The 26,077-nt window shown below is 44.2% G+C and overlaps 1 protein-coding gene across 8 annotated transcripts in view; it reads right to left on the bottom strand.

The window, feature by feature from the left end:
* The window catches only part of PALM2AKAP2 (PALM2 and AKAP2 fusion), a 350,798-nt gene that overhangs the window by 21,996 nt on the left and 302,725 nt on the right, over positions 1–26,077 (bottom strand). For 7 of the 8 annotated variants that reach the window (XM_074994658.1, XM_074994660.1, XM_074994661.1 and 4 more), the window contains one exon: positions 38–2,393. In XM_074994658.1, coding sequence (XP_074850759.1) covers positions 38–2,393 — 2,356 coding nt within the window. Of the gene's footprint in view, positions 1–37; positions 2,394–21,036; positions 21,160–26,077 lie in introns of those variants that run through there. The other variant, XM_074994664.1, reaches the window with a different exon arrangement.

The following is a 26,077-nucleotide window of genomic DNA, read 5'->3' as shown; positions in this document are numbered from 1 at the left end:
CTTATTATGCCCCAGATATTTAACTTCTACCTCTTACCTGGAGCAGTTTTGTAAGCCACTGTTCTGGTGGGCAGTTTGGGGGCGCTCTTAGTGATGGGACTCTGTGCCATCTGTAGACCTTGCCTCTGTCTTTTCAGTTCCTCTTCTCTCTCCTGAGCCGCCCTGATCTCTTCTTCTATCATGGACAAAGTCCGCTGTTTTCTTGACCTCAGCTTAAAAGGACCCACGGTCACCTCAGACTCTTGTGCAGCCAGGAGGGAAGCAGTGCTTCTAAGCTCAGCTGCCTCAGAGTACTTGCTAAAGTAGCTGACTTCCGGCCTGTTTTCCTCCACCAGGAACGGCTGGCTGGTGTGGGATACAGATGATTTCTGTGAAGATTTCCCTTCCCTGAGTTCAGAGTCTTCACCTTGTGAAGTCTTTGGTATTGTGTCCTTTTTCTCTTGGACAGGAGAAGACACCTGAGGTGGCTCAAACATTGAGCTCTTCTGCTTTTCAGAACATTGTGCCATACTGGCTTCTTCCGGGTCTTTGACAGGGTTTTTCTGCTCAGCTTTGTCCGTCACTTGTTTAGAGCATGCTTTTTCAGCTTGCTCAGCTATGGCTTGTTGAATTGCATTTTGCACTAGCAGGCCAGCGTGGTAGTCTAGCTGGTCATCAACTGGCATGGAATCTAGCAAAGTGGAGGAAGGGGAGTAAAAGCCATGGTCACTGAATGACTTGGAAACACCTACCCTGCCCTCTGAGGGGGTTTCCATTTGTGGGGTCTGAGGCAGGGAGAAATCTGCAAGTGAATTTTCTTGGAGGGCATTTGTTGTCTCATTAGAGGCACCGCTGTCACTGATATTATCCATGCTGAAATCATTGGAAAGAGTCTCCAAGACTGTGGTATCCTGTGATCTCACTGACAGTTCATCCAAACCAGAGTCCAGCTCCTCTGGAGGAGAAGATACATTGACCGACCTTGAAAACTGATCCAAAATGCCTGGGTCATCATCCTTTACCACCATAAAGACTGCTCTTGCACTCATGAATTCATTGTCATCTGCCCACAGTTTTGTGCTCTGACCAGACAATTCTCTTACGGGGTCAGTCGGACTACTCTGAATATTTATAGGATGATCTTGTGAGACACAGGAGACCTTCTGGGCTTTTATAATGGTTATATCATTATTCTCAAGGGGCCCTATTTGCCCACCTACAGAAGTAGGCCTTGTCATGGAAACTGTTGGCTTGTCTATTTGCGATGGGCCTAGGGGTCTGTAGAAGGGTTTGATAGAGAACATTCTGGGTGCACCCAACCTCTTTGGTGCCATCTGGCTGTTAGACTGACCCGAATTTTCCTTTAACTGAAACTGCTTCCTGGCCGCTGAAAAATCTATCTGTTCTGTGAGAATATCTTCTTTTTTAACAGAGGTTGGCTCTGGCGGTACAAAGGAATAGGCTACCTGTTTTGGTGACGTTGGTGTCGTGCTTTGTTGCTGTTGCCTCTCCTTGCGTTCCTTGTACTTCTTATATGACTCAAGATGCTCTTCATCTAATTGCTCCTCCAATGTCTTCTCTTGGGGTGGGTTCCACCATTTAGCTGCAATGCCAGGATTTTTCTTTACCGCTTGGCTTTTAATGAGCTCCCTTCTCTCCTTTTCAAGTTCTATCATTTCCTCAGATGGCCTCACTTTCCGGACTCTGAACTTCTCCTTCTCGTTCTCATCGTCAAAGAGCTTGGATGGCTTCTTTTCTTCCTGGAAGGCTCTAAGTTCAAATTTAGCCTCTTTCTTAATAGTAGTTAGAGTTAGCTCTCCATCCTTGGAAGATCTTCTGGAGCTTGTTGAAGAGCATGGACTTGATGGCATTTTTACGTTGCCACAGAGCTCTTCTTTCTGCCCATCTGAAGAATGGCCATTAGGTTTCAATTTCTCAGCCATTACATTGGTTTCACTCTGATCAATACCTTCAGAAGCTTGCCTGCCAGCAACTAGGAGGTCCTTTTCATTGGATATGGACTCACTGGTAATATGAGCACAGCCATCCATAATGATTGCACTTGGCTCAGGGGAGCATGTCCCATTCAAACTGTTATCTGCTGTGGAATCACAGCAGTTGGCTTCCAGCACCTCATCTAGATATCTAATCTCTTTAGCAACTTCACTGTCCAGGGATTCATGCCCGTCCTTAAGTCCATTTTGACTGTGAACAGGCGAAAAGAATTGAGTTTGATTGTCTACGGGATGCGTTGAAGTCACCACAGTGATGTTTTTATGTTCTGAGACTGGGGCTTCAATTTCCATTTTCTCTTCCTTTGTAGTAAGTACACTAACAGGCTCCAGAAAATTGGCACAATTTCGGTCTCTGTCTTTTCTCAACCTGATGTCATCCTCAGGGATTCTGGATGATTTCTATAAGGAAAAAGAACAAAACTATGGTCAAGGCCTACAAACAGAGATTTTCTTTTATGCAGGAAGCTAAGAGCAAAAATAGTAAATGCCATCTTCATAGCAAATCCTAGCGTTTCTTAAAGTTCAGATTAGAGCAGACATACGCAGCGAGAGAAGGAAAGATAAATCAATAATGCTTTTATACTGAAGAATACACATTTTAATAACTTGGAAGATATATTGAACCAACAGCAAAACAATCATTCAAATATTTCCCATCTGGGTTCCATACACAATCTCTGATAATTTTGTGCAAGTGCTCAAGATTTTTGCTGAAACTTTAGCTTTGAACTTCCAAGTCAAAGGACTAACAAATTTTTCTTAAAGCATTTTTTAATGCCTCCGCTACCACAGTGCTTTTCCTCTCAGTCCTTAGAAGAGCTGTAACATTAAGTCTCACCATATCTCCATGCAGTTGGTGCATACTCCTTACAAATACACATGTTAAAGCACAATCAGCTCAAAAGAGTACCACGACACAGGAGAACCACAGAAGCATTACAAGGAGCAGGTGAAGACTAGTTTGAAGGAGTGCAATATGGACATTGACGCTTGGGAGATACTCGCCCAGGATCACTCAAAATGGAGAGAAGTCCTACACGATGGTGCCCTGCATTTTGAACTTGCCCGCCAACAAGCTGGAAGGACAAGAGGTATAAGAGGAAGGATAGACTGGCTTCCAGTCACGGTCAACAGCCTCCTGCCTTACCTGGAAACACCTGTCCTCACTGTAACAGAACTTGTGGTTCAAAGATGGGCCTTATCAGCAACCTGAGGACACCTAACCCCCATGGAAAATGATCATACTCAGCAATGAACAATTGCCATCATAAACCACTAGAAGGTCAGGTGATTTACCCCAAGTCAAAGAGTTAGTAGGTAGCATAGCTGACATTAGAACTCAGATCTTCTGCCTCCCAGTCCCCCAAATTCTGTACACTGTTCACGTTCTTGCCCAACACAATGCCATCGATTTCACAGAATGATTTACAACTTAATAAATGCCCTTCCTATTCTGGAATGGGCCAGATTCTGAATCTCTACTTCAGGCAAGTAAATCATCCGGGGACTGCTCATATGAGTAAAGTTTTCAGAAACAAGATGTACTTTTCTTTTAATATTACAAATCAAAGTGTGTGTGTGGGGGGGGAGAGCGAAATACATGAATCCCTGGATTTATCAAAAACCAGCAAAAAACCAGCAGGTGTTACCAAAAGCAAGGCACTTTTGAACTGATTTTTTAAGTACAGGCAAATCATGATGGGAACCTTGCTGCTGTCTGCAAACAGACACAACCCTAAAGTGGCACTTCCATTCACTTTGTCTAGAATTTTATATACAGAAAAGGGGCCTGTAGTGCCTTTGAGGAATCCGGCTTGCCCCTCTCACCCACATGTGCTGCAATAGTTTCAAAAGTCACAAATAAAACTATTGACCACGTTGCAGCTCCACAATATTCTCTATTGTCAGCTAGTATTGCTGCTGCTGCTGCTATTTATTGTGTATGCTATTGATAAATACCACAGAAGGAAACAGCTAGAAACTCACAGACTGGTTTGCTTGGGGCCCAAATAACTAACACATATGGGCTAGCTATGGAGCTGCCGGCAGCCAGCACTTTGTAGGTCTGTCCCCTAAAAGAATAGTTCTGCTTTTCAAAAATGTTTGAAGAGGTTTTGCTCACAACAGAAAGCAACAAATATATGAGCCATTAGCTGAAAATCATGCAAATTTTGCAGAAACTGTCCATTTTGGCTATTAAGATATTTTCTGCTTTTTAACTTCATTTAAACAGCAGAAAGGAATTAAAAACCAAAACCAAATGAACTTGTTTATTTGTTGTTGCACAACTAAATCTTAGTGCTCTTATTTTCTTTAGGTCTCACTTCACTTTCTGAACTCATTTCCTAACCAGATTAACAGATTATAAATTGAAGTTTCTAAAATGCCTTTTTAAAAACAATTTTTTATACATGTTCCAAATTTAAACTCGCTTCTGTTTGTTTTGATCAGTATGATATAATATTGGTATCACGAACAGCGTGTCTAACTTAAAAGATGGAGAGAGCACACATTTTTCATAGGTCGATCCCGGCACAAATGTCATGGATGGGCTCATAAAGTTACACTTCTGCGCTGTGGCTGGCAGCAGCTCAGCCTTCCGAGCTGGTCACCCAGCCAGCAGCCTCCACCTTCTGGTCACCCAGCTCTAAAGGCAGGACAGAAGTAAGGGTGGAAATACTGCAACCATAGCCAGATTTCACAAGGAAACCAGATTGTCATGTGTTTTTCACAGCCATGAATTTGGTAGGCCCTAATTGTAAACACTGATTTGCCTCAGATACAAAACTGAGAGGAAAAAACCTAGGCAGATGAAAACCAGCCGAATCTGGCAACCTTGTATGTGGGTGACAGTAAATAAAATGTCTTGTGGGTCACACATAAAACCACTCAGGCCGAAGGTTGCCCACCACTGCTAGAGCGACCATATCTCCCTCTTCCAGATACGGGACAGGGAGATATGGGGGAGGGGTGGCTTCTCCTGGCTCCACCAAGCCTCAGGGAGCTGGGAAGGAGGTGGTAGCTGTTGGCACTCCTTCCTCTCCCCAGTTCTGGGGAAGCAACAGCTACTGGATCTCGCCCAGTCCCCAACCCCCTGGGGAAGTAGCAGATACCGGCCCTCCCCCTCCCCCTCCCCCTCCCCTGCAGCCCTGGGGAAGAGGCAGCTGCTGGCCCTCTTCCTGCCTCTGCAGCCCCGGGGAGTGGCAGATGCTGGCCCTCCCTCACCCCAGCCCCAGGGAAGTGGCAACCACCCGCCCTCCTGCTTGGAGGCCCGAGGAAACGGCACGGATGCAGCAGCTGAATGGTACTGGCCAGCAGTTTGTGGTGGAAAAGGTCAGAAGGTGCGGGGGGCGGGGCAGGCCCAAATATGGGGACATTTAGGCCCTTTAAAAAAGTAAGTAGGGAGGCCTTTTTGGCACCCCTACTATGGGACTGTCCTGCCCAATATGGGATGGATGGTCACTCTAACCACTGCTCTATAGGGAACCACGGTAGTATTCCTTGAAGTGACGAGAGGGCTGCAGTGCTTTTCCGAGCACACAGCATACCCCAATATGCTTGGTTTTGACTACAGCATATATGCTAGCTGGCTTTGTCTCTACACACTCCACCATCACCTGGCAATGGCTCAACAGGGGACAGGCTGTTGTACTGGATCAGTGTGCTGTGCCTAATAGAGCCAATCACCAGATAAATCACACATTCCTGCAGATTTGAGACAAGGGCCAATCTGTCTTTCAATAATACCTCAGCACCATCAGTTAAAGGATCATGAGTGCGTTATGTAGTCCAGACAGGGCTTTCATTGAAGCAGGTCTATTTCCTTAACAGTATCAGTTTATGTTCAAACTTTTACGTACCGTTTCATATACAATTTGTATTTACAAATTATTATTAGCAGCTGGAACAAAAGGTCAACAACTATCTTACTACCCGCCTACATAACCTTAATTAGAAAAACTCATCCTTTAATTGCAGCAACAATGCATAATTAGGTAGTTATATGTATATGTAGTAATTAGGACATGCAATTATGGCATTACATAATGATGTAAGCACACAAGCGTGTATAATTAATACCATGCATGTAATTATGTAATAATGCATCCATTTACTCATTAAAACAAATAAGAGGCTATTCAGGAAAAAATGGTAATTACAAGTCTTTGTCATGGATTATTATTGATGGAAAACGTGGGAAGAAGTGGTGGATTTTCAGTATGGAAGTGAATCAGTCAAAAAGATGGAGGATGATGCTTTTTTTCTGCATTTTCCCCCACAGAATGTGGGCAAATTCCAACCAGCTCTAGTTAACAGCCTGGCATCCTGGAGATCAGTCTCGAACCAGGAGCCAATATACTCGTTAATTATACTGGAGACATCATGAATAATGAGCTGGTAAAATTTTCTGCAGACACCTAAGAATATTAAGGAGAGTCTTGATGAACTCAATGAAACTATTTGAGGATGAACACTTAGCGGACACCTGCTGGTTAGAGGCAGGTAAGGGGAAATGAGTCACACTTCTCAGGAGACCAGCTAATATTTAAGGCTTTCTGCACCTGTCCACTTGTTTTCTCCTTTTTCACCACATAGATTGGGGTAACTGGTGTCATTTCAACAGCGCTGCAGAACACTGGTAGAGGGTAATCTTGAATGTCTTAGGAAATTATTAGAATATTTCCTGTTTTGTTGAATTTCTTGTCTACAAAGTGTAAGCGTTTAAGAGAGCTGTTCATTTAGGAACAAAATGTGGGAGTAGAGCAAGAGACATGCACTAAATACATTGGCAGCTTTCTGTCTTTTGTTTGACTGAACAATAAATGCGTAAGCACAAGGCGTGACAGACAATCCCAGAGCCATCCTGTCCTGTCCACAGGACAAATCAGACGAATCCTGTCCACAGGACGAATCCCACCATCCTATGAATGGGAGGGACTTGGGGATTTCTGGGGGGGGCCAGGCATGGCGGTGGCAGATTTGTCACCCGCTACACTCACCATCCTCCCAAACCCCAGGAACATTGTTCTTAAGCAAGGACATCTAAGAAAAAAATCTAATTAGCACCTAAACTGGTCATGAACTACTACATTATTGTTTTTTTATCCATCAACATAAAAGACTGGAAACAACAGTTACCATCGAGGGCCTCTCAGATGGCTGCTTCCTGGCCATATGTCAGGGCTGTTCTCTCTGACCTTCTTGACCTCTCATAGTTACCCTCCTACCTCTTGGATCTGTCTTTCAGTCTCTCTGTCACTGGGTTACCCTCCCCCTCCCACTCACCGTCTGGGGCTCTTAAGTCTCAGTTCTTGGCCTCCATTCCTTTTCTAGTCTCTCTATGTGTTCTTACCTACAAGTGTGGCTTTAACTGCTGTATTTATGCGGATGATTCAACTCTACCTCTCTACAGATCTCCATTCACTTAATCTAGTATCTTCTCCAGTCTTTGTAATATCTCTTTGTAGAAGTTCAATCATCATCAAACTCAACAACATCAAAATTGAGCTGTTCTCCAAAGCTCTTCCCTTTCCTGTCTTCCTCTACTGATATGGATACACCCACTATCCTCCCAGTCAGCCAGAGCAACACTTTCCACTTTAGGACTCTCTCTGAGCCCACCCAATAAAGCCATTTCCACATATTGTGACTTTCTTACATAGCATCGCAAAGACCTGGCCTTTACTCTCAATCCCAGCGGTTCCCAACCTTTTCCACACAAGGCACCATTTTGACAATTCAGGAATACTTGGTGACCCAAGGCAATTCAAAACCAGTGGGGGTAGGGGAGGTAGGGACAGTGCTGTAATTAGCTAATTTTGCACCTGAGGCAATAATATAAAATTGTGCCCCCCTCATGTTTATATATCCACACCAGTTATTTCATAGAAAAACAGAAAATACAACACTACGTTTATTATAGTTAATTATTATTTTACTATTCAGTTGACCTGAGTTGTGGTGGGAGAAAGACCCTCATCCCCAAATCACTCTCCCCCACTCAACCTCCATACTCAGGGGCTGGGGAAGTTACACTCATTGGCTGGGGATGGTGGGGGGCTCATACTCAGGGTGGGTGGGCGGGGGGAGATACAAACACAAAATGAAAACTGACAAAAATCAGCTACATAGAACAGAAGTGTGGAGTGGGAAGGGAAGTCAGGAGAGGTAGGGTAAAAATTACTTACCACAAAAGTCTATTAATTTGCTTGTCTGTGATGACTATGAATATCAAAGGTGGAGAAGCTGTCATTGTAATGCATAATTGCTTCTCTATTAACAGAGACAGCTCGTGGATGTGGCAGTGTTAAGGAACTGCAAATGGCTCCTGTAAGAGCGACATGCAGCTCCAAGCTGCTAGCAACCCTTAACAAATCTAACTGCAACCCACGTTTGAGTCCCGACCACAACCTTCAGCCACATCCTCACCATTTCACATCTGGCTTTGATTACTGAAAAGTTGTTTCCACTAAAGTTCAGAATGCTGCAGCTAAAGTTGCCTGCTTGGCTCACTGCTAGGGGCCTACCAAATTCACGGCAGTGCAAAATGTGTCACAGACTGTGAAATCTGGCCCTTTGGGTATTTTTACCCTACACCATACAGATTTCACAGGGAAAGACCAGAATACTGCAACCTTCTTTACAAAACTCTTGTGACCCCTCACAACTTGGCTCCCCTTTTTGATCAAGACTCTTCTAATTGCAACACCTTGAAATTTCAGATATAAATATTTGAAATAATGAAATTTACCATTTTAAAAATCCTATGACTATAAAATTGGCCAACACAGTCCATAAATTTGGAAGGGCCCTACTCATTGTTCCAACCACATTTGTCTCATCTTTAAATCCCTCCACTGGATTTCTGCCCCCACCCCTTCACTTCTCCATAAGATACAAGTTCCTTTTCTCTCCTTTCCAGGCTGACTTAGCCCCACGCTGCCTCAATGATCCATAGCCTTCTGCTATGGCGGCCCTCATTTCCCTCTGTCAACATACCCAACATTCATGAATGAATGTCTGTAAAGGGTTAAACCCAGAAAGAGTGGGCTCTCTGTTGGATGCAGCCAGGTCAGCCAATGCAGGGAGAGAGCGATCGCTTAAATTGAAAAAACAATTACAGGCTGAGGGGTCTTTGTTCTGTGGCTGGAGCAGGTAGAGACCTATATGCTTGACCTCAAGCAAGCTGAATAAATCCAGTAACTATCCTGGCCACCTCATAATCACCTCACGAATAAGGAAGTAGAAAGGAAATGTGTAGTTAGACGCCATCAAGTTATTTTTATTTGGGGTTTGTGTCGGACTTCCTAGACTGGTTGATGTATTTCTCCTGTACTCTGCAGCTTCCAGGTTGAATCCCAGGGAAGTAAATCTCTGTGCTCTACACTTGATGCTTTAATTGCTTTTATTACAGCCAGAAACCAACTATGCTTGTTTACTTTTTCGGTATTTTTCATCTTCAAAGTGCTATCCCCATGTCTTTATCACGTCCTTCCTTTCATCATAGATACAAGGGTGACTGGAAGCAGTTGCCTAGGCGTCCAGAACTTCCAGGGTAGCACCATAGACACGAGGACCATCAACTCCCAGGTCAGTCTCAAATTTCTGTTTGGCTGTGGAGTGTCATTCCTTCCCTTGTCTCCCAGACCTCTTGGAAAATTGTGTTTCTGCTTGGCTCAGTGGTATGCAGCGGGTACCCTTAGAGCTCAGCACATCTCAGACAGCGTATCATAACAGAATGTGTACCATAAAAAGAAATGCTAGTGCTGGCTGTCACTAGATGAGCCTGGGTTTGCGAAGTTGAGAAGAAACCATTGTAGGGACCGCTTTTGCCTGGGGTTGGCTCTTGGTTGGTTAACTTTAGGATCTGCAGACAGGGATTTTCATTCAAATTCCCCCTCTCAAAGAGGATAGATGCCTTGTGCACCACTGAGAGAAGGAAGTTCCATGTGCCTTCTAGAACATCACCAAAGCTCAGGAGTTTCAAATATTTGGCCCCGTTAAAGAGCAACACCAGCAGTTGCCAAACTGTGGAGCCATGGTAGTGCTTATACCATCCCCACAGTTACATGAAATGCTTTTCCAAGTTGCTGTTCTCCATATGGCCAGATTACTACACTGCACTGATGCACGAGCTCCCTGGATGCCTGTCTGTTTCAGGAGCTCCCTGCCATCCTTCCTTCCCGATACCAGGAACTCTGTGTGATCCCAAATTCTCCCTTCAGGTTTTCTATTTTTCAACAAAATCACTATGGTTCTTCCTACTGATGCCTATGATACTTCGTTAAGTTTTGGAACTGATTGGCTGTGGCATGGAAAAGGTACCATACTACAGCCAAACAAAGTTCAAATGCCATCAACTTCAGTGTAGCCCCTCAGTCAATTTAAGCACTCACTATCAAAGCAGACCCTTTACACGCCAACCAAAAGGCCTGAGCTCATGCATGTGTGGAAAACTTGTCAAGTCAAAGGGAATTTGGAGCAGATAAGAAGTAGAGGATCTGGTTTCTGAATGCTGCAAAACATGTGGCCCACTTAAAGGAATATAAGAAATCTGCCTCATTACAAACGTTCCATGAAGCTTCTTTGATAGCTGTATTGCTGAATATCTGCAGGAAGTGTTACCATGATCCACCGGATAAGGTACTCAACTGCGACTTAGACCGAGGTGTTATTCCTAGCTAATCTGTTCACCTGCTGTGCGACCTTGAACGTATCACTTCACCTCTCCTCTTACCCTCTTGTCTTGTCTATTTTGATTATCGGATTTTACGGCACCTGTAGGAGGTGAAAGCTTCAGTAGCACCAGGAGTCAGTATTAAAGCAAACAATGAAGGGGACACGGTGCAACAAAACACATATGGAGGATGGGAACCACTGCCCACATGATCTTGCCTGCTCTCTCCTTACACAGACAAAGCCATCCACTGACCGATGTAAGTTTTTCACATGTCATGACAGTCTAAGAGCACTGGCCAACATTCGGAAGAACACGATTTACCCTTTCCCACAGCAGGGATTGGGCTGCCTTTGTTTCTGGTGTGGTTTGCACAAAAAGGCTATTTTGGAGAAATGGGTGGGATGTTTTGCTCTTTTGAAACTACTCCCAGGAAGCTGAAAACTAGTGACAGGTAAAGCTATCCTCAGGTGATGGGCAAAAGACTGATGAGAAGGAAGGAGCAATGGAGGCAGGGGATTGCGTGGGGAAGGGCAAAAGGACGAGAGACAGGAACAGGGTACAAGGTCTCCTGCTGACAAACAGGAGGCACTCCCAGCCACAGCTGCTCAAATCATAACAACAAACCTAGTCTCACAAACAATTTTGTAGTTGTCTTTTAGTCCAAGAGCGTGACACTGACCTGTTTTCCATTTATGGCCGTTTTTAAAAATATTTTTTCCTGAAACATTATTGTAAACATGATAGAAATAATGACTGAAGTTCTCCTTAGTGAAAACTGGGTTACATTTCTTTTTGAAAGGCATGGGCTTTTTCAAAACAATACCGTTGCTTTGACAAAGGTCACCTCTATAAACACACTCTCTCTGCCAGTTCTATTCACATCTCTTGCCACTTATTTGGGGAGATACAAAAAACATTACTTCTGTGTCACAGGGACAGGCTGATACGCAGTCTTTTCATACAGCGGTGGAAGCAGATTTTGATTACTAAAACCCACTGCAAAATTTATATTTTCTATCAGTAGGCTTATTGGCAGGTTTCCTTCATGAACAACAGATTTCTTTGTCATCCAAGCTAATATCAACTAAAAAACCTCACAAAGGAAAGCACAAAATGCATAAACTGTTTGCTATCTTGGGAGCACACTTGAAGAAATCTGTTCACCAATTCCTCTGATGTCTGTTTTTGTGTATTAAAATGAAGGTTTTTTTTGCATGTAAAGCACGTGAACAGTTTAGCGATATTCCTGTTTGTTCCAACCTACACTACCAATGCCTGCTTCCCCCATGCAGTACATAAAATTATGCTTTCATCAAATCAGAATATCATTTTCTTTTGTTGGTATCATAAAGGTTGGAGAACAGAGGCTCAAAAAATTCTGAATATTCAAGAGAACAAGATATTTCTTTAAACCCATCTTCACAGCTTGAATGTAAACTGTGGTCTGCATGACAAACAGCCAACGCTTCTGTTGCACAGCCAGGTTTCTATTTTCTGAACAACACAGATTACCTCCCACTAAAACCAAGTACACAAATTGGGAACCATTTCCTCCAGGTAAGAGGTGACCTGATCCCTTAAGCCGGTTATTTTCTCTTATCCTAAAAATATAAACTTGTTCAGTCCATGAAGAATTTGTCACTATCAGATTAGATGCAATCATTGCTATGGGAACTGGTACAGTACATTTTTATTGCCTGTAAATTAAAGACAAGCCTCGTGCAGCCAAGGGGGCAGCTGGTGGGGGTGTAATTTTATTCATGGACTTTTGTTGCTGAATAGGACTTGGGTGGTCAAGGAAAGCTACACAGGCAAAGAGATTTATAGGAAAACATATTATTTGAGAATCAAAAGGTAATCATAAAATGTGCTTGGAACTGCTGGTTTAGAAAACTGATGTGCTGGCTGTGACAAATATAGATTGTAAGTATTTGTACTGTTCATCTGGTACCAACCAGGGTCATGTTGTGTATCAGGACTCCAATCCAGTATTGCTGCTGCTGTGCTGTATTTGGGGTGGGTGAGCAGTACTGCAAGAGAGCTGTCTCCTTTAAATCAAGGTCCTTCCACTGACACTCGGTGGAAGCTGAAGCTCTAATGCCCTTGGTGTGCATGTTGCCAACATGTTCAAAGATGTATTTCCAGGTAAAGCTTCTCATGTAAGATGGGCAACTGGGAGTGGCTAGCTAGGTTCATTCATTTGCTCTTTGCTTTTTGTGCAGAGATTACAAGGGTTTGGAAGAACATCCACAAGTATAAGCGCTTGCCCAAAGCAATGGAGGACTGGGAGCTTCCAGCTATCCTGACACACCTCCAGTTGTTTGCTGATCTCCATTCAGTTTTGCTCAGGATAGATGGTAGGCCTGATTCCTACCACTCTGGCACCCTTTAGACCTCCCTCCTCCTCTCTCTTCCTACGGAGAGGGATAATTGAGGGCTTCCCCCCTCATCGTGGAAGGGGCATGGACTTGGGTTCCTGTCCTGCCCCCACTGGGCTGTATCTCCTATTCCTGTCACTCCCTCTGTCAGCTCATTCCTGTGGCTTTCCTGCTGCTGCCACCACCTCCCTTTCCCACCATTCCTGGATCATCTCAACAGAGACTCTGCTGCCAGAGCTGGTGCTCCTGATGCTGGCCTGAGTGGGTTGCTCCTTGAAGTTCCCCCAGTATGCCAGAGAAAGCAGACAGTGGGTTAGGGTGGGCATGAGGAACAGGAAGACACAGACCCTTTCCCCTCCTTAGCACAGTAAATCAAGGCTGCAGGTGGACTATATAAATCCCCCCAACTCCTCCCTCTGCTTTTTTTAATTAGCTAAATCAGCAGTCAGCCTGAAACCAGAACCCACATTCTCTATTATCCTGCAGCTGTGCAAACTCGACCCAAATAATTACCCTTCTGCTCTGGTAGCATTTATACTCCCTGTCCCCAGTGTAATGCACCGTACAAGGTGCAGGGCTGCACAGAATCATACCCCGGATCTTTAGCTGGGAGCATCAGCCATCAGGACTGGATTTAACCAACCCAGCTAAAATGGAAACTTGGCAGGTACCTGTCTGTTAATGCACAAGGGATAGCTAGATATTTCTGTAGCACCGGTATTCCACCCATGGCTTGGCGTTCCCTTCGGGCACGTCTATACTTACAAGGGAGTTTGATGCACCATGATCCATCTTTTGGAGATCAATTTTGCTGCATGTGTGAAGACGCAGCAAAATCGATCTCTCTGGGCTCGGCTGTCGACCCTGGTACTCCACCCTAATGCGTGGACATTGGCGTATGCCTGAAAGTCCCTGATCTGCACTAGTGAACAAAGTCGATCCTGATATGTCAATTCTAGCTATGCTAATGGTGTGGCTAGAATTGCACATCTGGACTCGACTTTGATCCCTAGTGTAGACCAGGCCTTAGACATCAGAGCCAGTAAATAAATCTCTGTTCTATGCCACCTAATGTTCCTTTCCTTTTTCGTTCGTTTTCAACAAGAAAGTCAAGATGCAAACCTGAACTTCTAGGAGGCAGTGATTAAATTTTCACCCCTGAGAAAGTGTAGCGTAGCTAGTGGCGCAAGTCATCCCCATTGTCTGCAGAGAGTCAGACACCTAGCACCTTTGAGGAACTCTGCAATGAAGTTCCACATGCCACAGAAGGAAACAGAAGCTTCTAACAGTCAAACCAAAATGCAAAAAGGTAATTAACAGGGTGAGAACAAGACTTGAGACACAAGAACTCACTGATTCAAAATTCATTCTCTGCTCTCTTGCTTTCTTGTGACCTGTTCTGGACTGACAGCGAAATAGAATGCTAGCAATACATGAAGCTGTAGGAGAGAGATTTTGGCTGTAGGAGGGTTTTTCTCAGCTCTCTCATCAAATGTTTCATCAGTCCAAATTCAGTCCAATGCTCCTTTGCTGTTCAATTTCTGAGTAACTCAAAACATTAACACATCATTTAGGATTATTGTCTGTTTGCCATTTATCTTCATTGCTCTGAGCATAATGGCCAGTACAAGATGCAATGGTGGGATGTAATCCAAAATGCTGTAGGAGATAGGTCATAAAAATCAAAAGAGACTGTGGACCGAGGGCTATTGGTTACTACCTGGTAACGCTGTTACTGTTACACAGCCATTGGCATTTCCGTTCTCAATTCCTATTTATAGAAACTTGCCTGTAAAATCTGCTTTGAGCTGAAACTAGGCAGAAAAATTGCGCGAGATGGGGCATCTAATTTCTATAGCACCTTTCATTCCAAATCACAATGACGTGCAAACTTTAGGCAGGACATGCAGCCTACTGAAATGCAGCCTCCGCTCACGGAGAAATGAATGGCAGTGATTTAGGGCAGGAAATGATGAATGCCATACTTAAGCCAAGCGCTGGGGGAATTTATAGACAGAACGAAGCATCCCCGCTGTGTGCATTTGGCCACAGCACCAGGGAAAACATTCTGCTTACACGATGTGCCATGGAACTTGAAATGATCAGGAGTGAGGCCTTCCATGTGCCTATGCCTGAATCCTGCCACAGGATGCACTACTGTGTATGACACTTGTACGGAGTCTACTGAATCCAATAGAACCAACTGCACTTGGACGCCAGGGGCCGATCCTAATGGATCTGATACAAGATCTGGGCTTAAAAGAGCAGGTGGAAGGACACAGACCTGAACACTGTGCTTTGCCATGGAAACAAAGCAGGGAATATGTTGCCTACTGAATCATCAGCGCCTGTCTCTGTTGGTCACTTATGCTCTTCCAAAACCAAGTTCCACTCAGGTCCACCCTTGCTTAGCTCATGAGCCCTAAGAGAATAACAGCATATGTGAAAGCTTTTTGAACTGAGAGAAAGAGAGAGAGAGTGCGTGCTGGAGTGATCTATATTTGAAGTGTAGACCAGTGTTTGAGAGAAGGATCTGGACTTGATAGGTCTGGAGATTTCACAATCTGTCCACTACTGCAAATGGAAGGAACTGAGCTGGCAGTGAGCCCCACGAGCACTTTTTCAGGTAAGGAAGGCCATGTAAGTGTTCCAACAGACACAGACTGCTATGAGAAGGTTCTACCACCAGAGCTGCATTAACCAACACGTCCCATGAAGGAGGATATGCAGAGAACACTCAGGCTGCATCTACACTAGCAAGTTCCTTTGAAAGAGCCCATGGAGCATCTACACACAAAAAGTCTTCTTTTGAAAGTAAATCAAAACAATGCATCACTCCTTTCGAAACTGCTCTTCCTTTCCCGTTTCAGGAAACCCAGCATAGATGCTTCACAAGGCCCTTCTTTCAAAAGATCAGTCCCCACGGCACCTGATTTTCCAGTCCCTGGCCCATTCTTTCAAAAGAGTGGGGCTGTGTGGCCTTAGTTTTTCGAAAGAGTGGGCACTCTTCTGATCCGCTTTTTTGTGTGTGGACACATTCTTCCGAAAGAAATTCTTTCAAAGAGATCTTCCAGAAGGGCTTCTTTCAAAAGAGCTCTGTAGTGTAGACGTAGCCACAAAGAATTAGCACCAAGGCTCCCGCTAAATAATAAATAAATAAATAAATAAATCTGCAGAATAAATTTTGTTATGCACACCATAGTGTGTGCATCACCAGTAGAAACACATGCTCTCGGGTGGCATTTGACTCTCTCTTGGCTGGCCGGCCGGCCGGCCAAGCACTCATCTTACAGGGAACACAGATTATCTTTATTTTCCCCAACAAAGGGATTACTTAAAAAAAAAGTGCTCAAAGTTCCCTGCAACAATCCTAGGTGCATATAATGCCTTAAAATTACATTGTTTTATATTCACCTCCATGCCAGATGTGTTTAACTGCCAGATGTGTTTAACACAATATCAATTCCAGGGTCAGGCAAAGCAGACAGCTCCCATGGAGGTTAAGAAAAATATGGGGAAGCTAAAAAAGGGAAAAGACTAATTTAGTTCAAACTGAACTAAGCTTTGGCTTAAAGTCATGTGGAATGTAAAGACGAGAGACTAGATGGTGATCAGAGGCATAACTGAGTTCCTTCAGTAAGTGTTTTGCTCAGACAAAGTGAAAGCCATATGCCATAAGAATCTGGAGGTATACCTGCGATGGCTGTGGGGATTTACCTTCTCAAGGCTCTGCTAAGCTCCAGTTTCTCAAAGGCAACCAAACATAACTGCTCTGTCCCCTTTCCCTTTTTTCCAGCATTGTAGAACAGAGCAGACAATTTCTAGGTAATTTTATTACAAAATTTCATGGAAAAGCCAACAGAAATCTTGCACCCCTCACTGGATACAGTGGAAAACTCACCCTTCCCCCCTGCACCCTGGCATATTCTTAAAAGTCAGAGTCAACAAAACACAACATGCTGCCACTGGATTTATCTGCACATTTTGCGTGTTACTTGGGAAGTGAGAAGACAATTCCCAATACTGAGTCACAGTTTCAGAACTTATTAACATCCTTAGCAAGAACGGCCAATGTGGAAACAACATTCATAAAGGAAGAATTTCGTCTGAAATTTTCTAATCTGTTTTATGGATCAGAATGTCCAGTTCCCATTAATTTCAAACAGGAACTGGGTGAGTGTCCAATTTCTTAGGCAGCTTTGAAAAAACTTCAGGCTTAAATTCCAACAAGGCAGATATGTCCTCCACACTGGGGTGAGCAAACCTTTTACGTCAGGCCTCCCTTTTGTCCCTGCAGTTATCAGCCTCTCCCACACCCGTCTAATGTAATCCAAACCCATAGAAATTTCGATTATGTTCATATGGAAAAAAAGTAAGAAAATAAGTATGTAGAATGTAAAATCTTTATTAATTAGTATATAAATGTGATTGCACTTACATAAAAACAGTAACATGAGATGGATTAGCCCGAGACACAGCAGCCAATCGTGCATCTGCTCCCCTTTCAACATTTCACATCCCACCCCCACATTTGCTCACCCCAGCCCTACATTGTGGTTGCAACAAGGCAGCCTCACCATCACAGCCACTGCTTAAGAACATTACTCTCAGGGAAGCTATGAAACCTAGAAAGAAACAGATGGGGAATCATAGTGCAATTTCTCCTACTCTGAATAATATCTATATCTAACAAAGCTATGGGAATAACCTGGGAACTTTTATTTCCTTACCTCAAATAAAATCATAGTTTTGACACTTTCCTTCTGCTTCCATAATGACGTTGTAGAATCCATAAAACAGAACCTATTTGTGACATGTTTTCCCGCCCACCCAGGAGGCTCTATATATAGCTTCATTGATATAGCTTGGTACTTTGGAAAAGTTGAGCGCCACTCTTCCAAAGTACTGCAGTCTGATTTGTCTTGCACGCCCCCGCATTTCACCTCCCTTAAACACTGCTTACTTAAAAAAAATCAAACGTAAGAATGGAAAAGTTTCACAGTACACTATTACTGAACAATTGCTTACTTTCTCACTGTTACCAAACACTCAATAAATCAATTGAAATTGTACTTCCATTGCAGTATAAACATGTCACTGAAATTTTTGTTTGTATAGACTTCGCTTGTGGTTTTTACACAGCCTGTTGTAAAACCAGGCAGATCTATAGATGAGTTGATGTAGCCCTTTCTTTCACTCACAGAAGACCTCAGCATAGCCCTGACAGAACCACTGCTTTAAAGGCATGCTTTCCATAGCAATGTGCACTGGGGTTTAACATAGCTCCAATATACACTTGGACCGTATGGCAGACCTGCGGCCCATATTACTGGTGACTCCCCACACACAGGGTTGCCAGATTCCATTGGTTTCTCTCTGCATAGCTTTTTCGTCCCACTACTACTAAAGTGACGCACAGGTAAAGCAAGGACACTTGAAGTGAGGTGTGTGCTGACTGCATGCAACAATGACTGTGAGAGCCATGTGCTCCCTCCACAGCCAATCAAAATGTTGCTATGGTTCAAACAGCAAATTCCAGGTACGCAAACAGTTAGCAAAACTACAGGAGATCATCTTGTTTGCAACAATCATTTATGCAGGCCCGCTCACTAGCCCCAGTTGTCCATCACTGCTGCACAGTTTAGGGGAGAAAGCACTGGACTGGACACAGGAGACCTGGATTCTATTCCTAGCTTTGCTACTGGCCTGCTGCATGACCACAGGCTGGTCCTTTGCCTCTCTATGCCTCAGTTTCTCCATATGTAAAATGGGGATAATGATCCCCAGTGCTATTATGAAGTATTCGGAGATGTATCTATGAAAAGAGCAAGGTATTGTTGTTTGCTATTTATCGATGACCGATATTGGACTGCAATGACACTAGAAATCATTGGCCATAAAAATACTTTATGATGTTTCTGTATGGTAACTTTATAGTGGGGCATATGTAAATTAACAAAAAAACACTAATGCTTTAGAAAGTATTCTCCATGAACCTGAGTAGCTTAACAATGTAAGAGAATTCAGATTTATAAAGCCAACTAGGAGACTAAGACTGGTCTAAATTGTAAGGCAAGATGCGTGTCTAAAAATCCCCAGATGGCTTTTAAAGTCTTCACCACACCCTTTCACTCACTGCACATGAAAAACATCCATTCAGAAAGGCTAACGGACAAACTGAGAAGCATTTCCATGCTGAAAGAGTGGGATGTGGGCAAAATAGCCAGCAGCATCTGACACACTAGTCAAATGATCAATAAAAAAACCTAAATAAGAAGGATTTTACAGCCAATGAAGTCAGGCGCCACACATTCAAGAGAGGAGGTTTATTAGTAATAAACCAAATGCCTCCTGTTTCTTGTCAGGAAAGGCACGGCAGGATGTTGGTAGATGCCCCACATGCTACTGCTGTCCTCAGGCTGTAATATATGACCCACCATGTGAGCCTAGCATTGGAAGCAGTTAGCAACTCCAGCTATGATTCTCAGTTTTGTTCAGATTACAACCTAAATGTTACTCATCTAGCTTGCCCCCAAGGGGATGCGCCACTGGAAACAAGCCTGGGAATTTTCTCTGCTCTTTACTAGGGCAAAAGGATGCTGAGAAATCCTAATGAACAAGCCATGTTTTTAATCTCCACAACTGCAACACACACTCCTTTACCTGCTGAAAAGTCCCTGATGAAATTACCTGCAGTATATCTGGACTCTGACAAGATATTATTTCATTACGGAAGTTTCTCACTTGTTCTTGCAGCAAAGCAGAGAATTCACATAACAGTGGAGAAAATATTCAGACCAACACTGCGAATTGACTGTGTTTCAGTACAAATCTGGAACTGTGAACGCTCCTGCCTCAGCTGGCCAATCACAATCAGTGGCTGAATGTTTCCCTGAAGCAGTTAATAAAACAAGATTTGGGTATTTCACTTTGCACTGGAATGAGCATCATGGCAAACACCACCAGTAAATGAAGAGCTGTCACAACATTTGCATCTCAGCCAGTTCAACATTCAACTGAAAACAATTTTAAAAAGCAGTTTCTAGGAGAGCTTCCCATCAAGCAGGAAGCAGTAACCTCAGTTTCTCAGCATTCTGAAGTCTACTAAGCAACCTGGGTCAGGCAGCTATTGATTAAAAAATAACCACAACAGGCTGTACCTTCCAATAACACCTCTTCAGACCCCAGGATACCATCAAAGAGGCTGAAAGTTTACAACAGTCCAGAGTCTCATCCACTAGTGACTTCTCTACATCTGAAGCCATTGATCAAAGCTTGGTATTACAGGGCAAGGTATGAATGTATCAGTAAAGTGGGGTAGGGAGAGGGATATAATACGGGAGTTTTTAGACACATTTCCCTCAAAACTTTATTAAGCTCCTGGGGCTGAAGTTATGTGATATCTCAGGACAATCAAGAGCTACCAAACAAATCATCACAGTACTGCAGAAACCAACAATGTGGCTGTTGCTAAATATGACTATCCATAATGTTTATTTGTTCAGTACTAAAGTAAATTGAAACAAAAGAGAGAGTAATATTTTAAATAAGCTCATTAGCAAGAATTAAACATTTCATATCCCTTTGAGGATAGTCTCTGAAATATGGTTTCCAGTGCAGCGAGAGAATAATAACGTTTGAGTCATCGGAAAGGCTCTTCAAGCAGAAAGCAAACATCAGACAAAGACTTTATTTTCAGGGGTCCAAGAGCAATGCAGTACTCCTGATTACCAAATACAATTCAAATCACCTATTTTGTATCTGTACCAAGAATCAGAATTCTCCTACATTATGCAAAGTGAAAACAGAGTCAGAGATTTCAGCAGTGCTGCCTGCTAACTACAGCACTGAACAGAAAACAGTTCAGCCGCAGAGCTATGAATTCTTCGCTGATTACAGCAGAATGTCAGGGATTTGACTAGATCTCCCTCTTTTAAACCAGAAAGACTTAAGGAAGACACAGACCTACAGGTAAGAAACTTACCACCCTTCCCCCTATTTTGGTGTCGGTAAACACTGAAGCAAGAAAGTGTCTTTTCCCTCAATTCCTCCTTCAGCCATCCCTCTGCTCAAGTCAAATTCCTTTCCCTGTCCATACAGGGCTATAATGTCAAGAACTCAGAGCTTGTCTAAAAAAAGAAACAGCCTACCCTCCAGCTCCAGTCACACAGAGAGCCCTTGAAAAAATGCCAGCCCTCTGTGCAAAAAACAGCACAATTTAACTTAAAGAATGGGGCACACTGTCATTCCCACACTCCGTGAGGACCAGGCACTCAATGAACTACTTGCAGCTGACAGCAGAAGTAGGATTTTTTTTTTGGTTTTGCCTTGTAGTGGGTAAAAAAAAATCACATCAGTAAAGAGCAGAGGTGGGAAAAGTACCCATAAAGTTACTTAAGTACAGCTGCTGGCAGTGTGTGTGTGTGTGTGTGCATGTGTGTGTACATACACTTAAGTACAAGCCACTGCTGTCCCACAGGAAAACACAGACCCATGCACACACGTTATTTCTTGATCATACTCAAAATATCCAGAAGCAAAAGCAGCCGCACTTTTCCACAAGTAACTTTTGGGTACTTTTTCCACTTCTGGCAAAGAGGCAGTTAGAAGAATGGTCACTGGGAAAGCCACAAGCCACATTTTATACCAGGTGAGGAATAAATCATGAGTTGCCCTAATTTCTGCAACCGAGAGAGGCTGAAATGCCAGCGGCGGTATTTGGGGACTGCGTGGTGACCTTGTGGTTATTGCGGAGTTGGATTAAGGCAGGCCAGGGCTCTGAATAGGAAAGGCAGAAGTAGAAGCTCTGTTGTCAGGATGGTCTCTGTGAGGGCTCTGGGACTCTGGAACTTGTTGCTTGCCTTGATCCACAATGGCCTCAGTTAGGTCACTTTCCAGGCATGCTGCTAAAAACACCTGTCTGAGAGGGCTCCAGTAGAGGGGTGAGAGTATTAATTCCCACAACTCGGAAGGGCTGCAAAGAAGTGTCTGTAGGTGTCCGGCTGGCTGAGCGCCTGCTACAATTACTTAAGTGCTGCTGGGATTTTATTCTCTGTTTCCAACGACCTTAAGGCTCCTACAGCCTTGAATGAGCAACTTTTTAGTATTTCAAACCTAACTAAAATATTGACCTAACACCACCTAACATCACTGATGCTTTTGTCACAGGTGACGCCCCACCCACTCTTCCAGAGCTGTTTGCCAACACCTTTCCCTTCAGAGGAAATGAGGATTAAAAATGTATGCAGGGTTAAACCTGTTTCCTAGGGTCAGTACTTCAGTGCGGTATGGTTCTTGGACACTTCATGCCAGGTGAGGACCCTGGAGATGTGTTGACCTTTAGATTCATTTTACCACCCCACCTTCCCACCCTCCCCAGCGGCATCTGTCTCTCTAAGGCAGCAGTGAGCAAATTTTTTACGTTGGGTCCCACTTTTAATCCCCTCCCAACCTGTCTAATGTTATTCAAACTGATGGAAATTTTGGTTATGTTCATACGAGCACAACAAAAAATAACCTTTCAGAATGTAAAAACTTTATTAATCGGTATATAAATGTCAATACACAGACATAAAAACAGTAACCTATTTCACAAATTTAATGAGATGGAAGAGCCTGAGACCCAGGAAATTTCTTGCCCCCCACAACCCCTTAGGGTCCTGCCCCTCACTTTGTGTGTGCACTCCTGCTCTCAGATATCTTCATGATGCTTGCCTGAAGGCACCAAAGGCAACAGGAACGGAGTGGAGGTACTGATCTAATCTGGTTTGAGCTATAATGTGCCTAGCCAAGCGGGACTCTCACCAGCCCAACTCCCAACAGAGGCTAGAAAGGAGTTTGTGGGCGAGCGATCCTGGAAGAAGCAGAGAACTGTATTACCCCACCTCACTCTGCATCTGACCTGTCTGACCTAGCAGCCATGCCGACAGGGTCCCAAAGGAGCCCGAACCAGTGCACAGCTTGAAAGAGTGGCACAGTAAACTGTAAACTGTGGAATTTGGAACGAATTTCTGTATTTCGCACCTTCTGAATGAATCCCTGGAAAATGGGCTGATGGGAGGCAGAGGCTCTATCTATGTTTAAACAACATCAATGTCTGTCTTAATTTAAAATTAAACCCAACCTTACTGGGTCTACCAGTGCCAGGGTTTCTGAAAAATGAGTGAAGACACATTCTGTACCGTATGCTGAAACACCTTGTCTTAGGGGTAAGCACTAGAACATTTAACAGAAAGGGACAATTTGTTTTCTATAGCTCCTTTATTGGACCATCCGAGAATGCTACAAAAGGTTTTAAGACAAAAGCTTATTAGAGAAGCTTAATTCTCTGTTAACCTATACAGGGTTTTAGGGTGATGCCCACGGAGAGGCTGAACGTCTTCCACTTGCGCTGCCTCAGGCGCATCCTTGGAATATCATGGAAGGACAGAATGACCAACACCGCCGTCCTCGAGCAAGCTGGAATCCCAACCATGCACACCCTCCTCAGGCAGCGTCGACTCCGCTGGCTTGGCCACGTCCACAGGATGAATGATGGAAGAATTCCAAAAGACATCCTGTATGGTGAGCTAGCCTCTGGCAAAAGACCTCCCAGACGCCCCCAGTTGCGCTACAAAGATGTCTGCAAGAGAGACCTCAGAGAGGTAGACATCGAGCTGGACAACTGGGAAGAACTAGCAGATGACCACAGCAGATGGAGGCAGGGGTTACACAAGGGCCTTCAGAAGGGCGAGATGAAGATCAGACAGCTAGCAGAGGAGAAGCGAGCGCACAGGAAGCACAATAAGGACTTGCCAGACACCCACTACATCTGCAAGAGATGCAGCAAGGACTATCACTCTCGTGTGGGTCTTCATAGTCACAATAGACGCTGTAAATGAAGTCCTCAATTGAAACTTTAAAGGGCGCGATCCATAGTCTATGCAGACTGAAGGATGCCTACTACTATTACTTATTGGTTTAATGGCTGGCAAACTGTATTGGGTGTTGGGTGGGTAGAAGCAGCTGAGGTTAGAGATGGAGTATTAGTGACCCATGTCAGGTGGCCTACATGCACCATTGCACTTCTTTCATCAGTCACATACCACAGACTCTGCTTAATAGCAACCCAGATGCTAACAATATATTGCCATGAACCACTCTTGTCCCGTTGACTCTAATGTTAATAGGGCTCAGCCATTGGCCCCAGCAAGCTGGTTAGCAAAAATATTTTTTTTCAAGAAAGGCCCCAACTACACAGGGAGGCTGTGAGGCTGCAGCAGGGAAAGAAGGAAGCTCTGGCATGTGCTTGCACGGATGGCAGCCCTGAAAGCCTGCCTGTGGCCTGTGCTCAGCACCTCTCAGTGCTTCCTAAAGCTGCCTTCACAGGGGCACTGAACAAGGGGCAGTGAGCTGGGTGGAAAGGCAATGGAACAGAGCAACAGTGTGACAAGAGGTGCAGCCCAGATGCTGGAGTATACAGTACCCTCTCTGCACCATGCCTGGGTCTGTACCCAGGGAAGGGAGGGCTGATGAGCCTGGACCGCCAGAGAATGCAGGAAGAGGTACTATAGTGACAGAGGGAAATAGCTGTGTTAGTGTGTATTCTATCAAAATAAAAAAGCAGTAAAGTGGCACTTTAAAGACTAACCAAATGATCTATTAGGTGCTGAGCTTTCGTGGGACAAACCCACTTCTTCAGATCTGAGTTACAGACTCCAACCCCGCCCTCCACAGGCAGATTTGCAGAGCTGCAGCTGGGAAAGGCACCTGGCAGCAGCCTTGCAAACCTGCCTCTCTCATATTGCAACTGCAGGGTAATAACAACTTGCTGCTGGCATAGAGGGGCCACTAATAAGCAGGACCTGCTGTACTCTTGCCAAGGAGCTCCATGAAACTACAATATCCCTGGCATCTGGTGGAGTAGAAACTCAACTGCATCACAAGAACCGAATCCCTAGCATTTTCCTCTCCACCAGCTGCCCCAGGCCCAAGTTCCCAGGACAGATACTCACTGAAATTGAGGTGTAGTGCAGTGGTGAGATACTGGCCTGGTCCTTCAATTCCCTACTCTGCTACTAACTTCCCATGAGGCCTTGGGCAAGTTACTTTATGTATCCATCTGTACATGGCTCGTAACAGCACTGTCCTATCTCATAAGAATGGACATAGTGGGTCAGACCAATGGTCCACTCTAAACTAATATCCTGTCTTCCAACAGTGGCCAATGCCGGTTGCTTCAGAGGAAACAAATGGAACAGGCAATCATTGAGTGATGTGTCCCTGCCATCCACTCCTACTCCTGGTAGATAGCCAGAGAGCCAGGTTGTATTCTTGGTCATCCTGACTGATACTGCCACAAATTAGACCCAATTCTTTTTTGAGCCCCCTTTCAGTTTTGGCCTTCACAACATCCCCTAGCAACGAGCAGCAGAGGTTGAGGTTGTGTGACGAAGTACTTTCTTTTGTTTGTTTGAAACCTGCTGCCTGTTCATTTCATTGGGTGACTTCTTGTGTTACGTGAAGGAGCAATTAATGCTCTACTAACTTTCTCCAGACCACTTTTGATTTTATAGACCTCTCTCCTACCAGGCCTGCTACTCATCTCTTTTCTAAGCTGGAAATTCCCAGTTTTACCAATCTCTCCTCATACTGATCACAGAATCCTCCCTGACTGAACTGACTTGACTTCTCCTCTCTCGATGTTCACACCTCCACATTAACTGCTGGTAATGGGCCACATCCTCTGTGACTGAACAGACCTTGCCAACTCTGGCCCTCCCCCTGACTGAGACTCCCTCTTTAAATCCTCCTCTGGAACCCCCACTCATGCATCTGACAAAGACGGTCTTTGCCCACGAAAGCTTACGCTCCAAAATATCTGTTAGTTTATAAGGCACCCCAGGAATTCTTGTGGTTTTTGAAGATATGGACTAACTTGGCTACTCCCGATACATAGAATCATAGACGATTAGGGTTGGAAGAGACCTCAGGATGTCATCTAGCCAAACCCATTACATATTACGTATGTATGTAATATGCAAAGT

Source organism: Carettochelys insculpta, chromosome 5, assembly GCF_033958435.1.
Source record: "Carettochelys insculpta isolate YL-2023 chromosome 5, ASM3395843v1, whole genome shotgun sequence".
Classification (NCBI taxonomy): domain Eukaryota; kingdom Metazoa; phylum Chordata; order Testudines; family Carettochelyidae; genus Carettochelys; species Carettochelys insculpta.
This window is presented reverse-complemented; position numbering and strand designations above follow the sequence as displayed.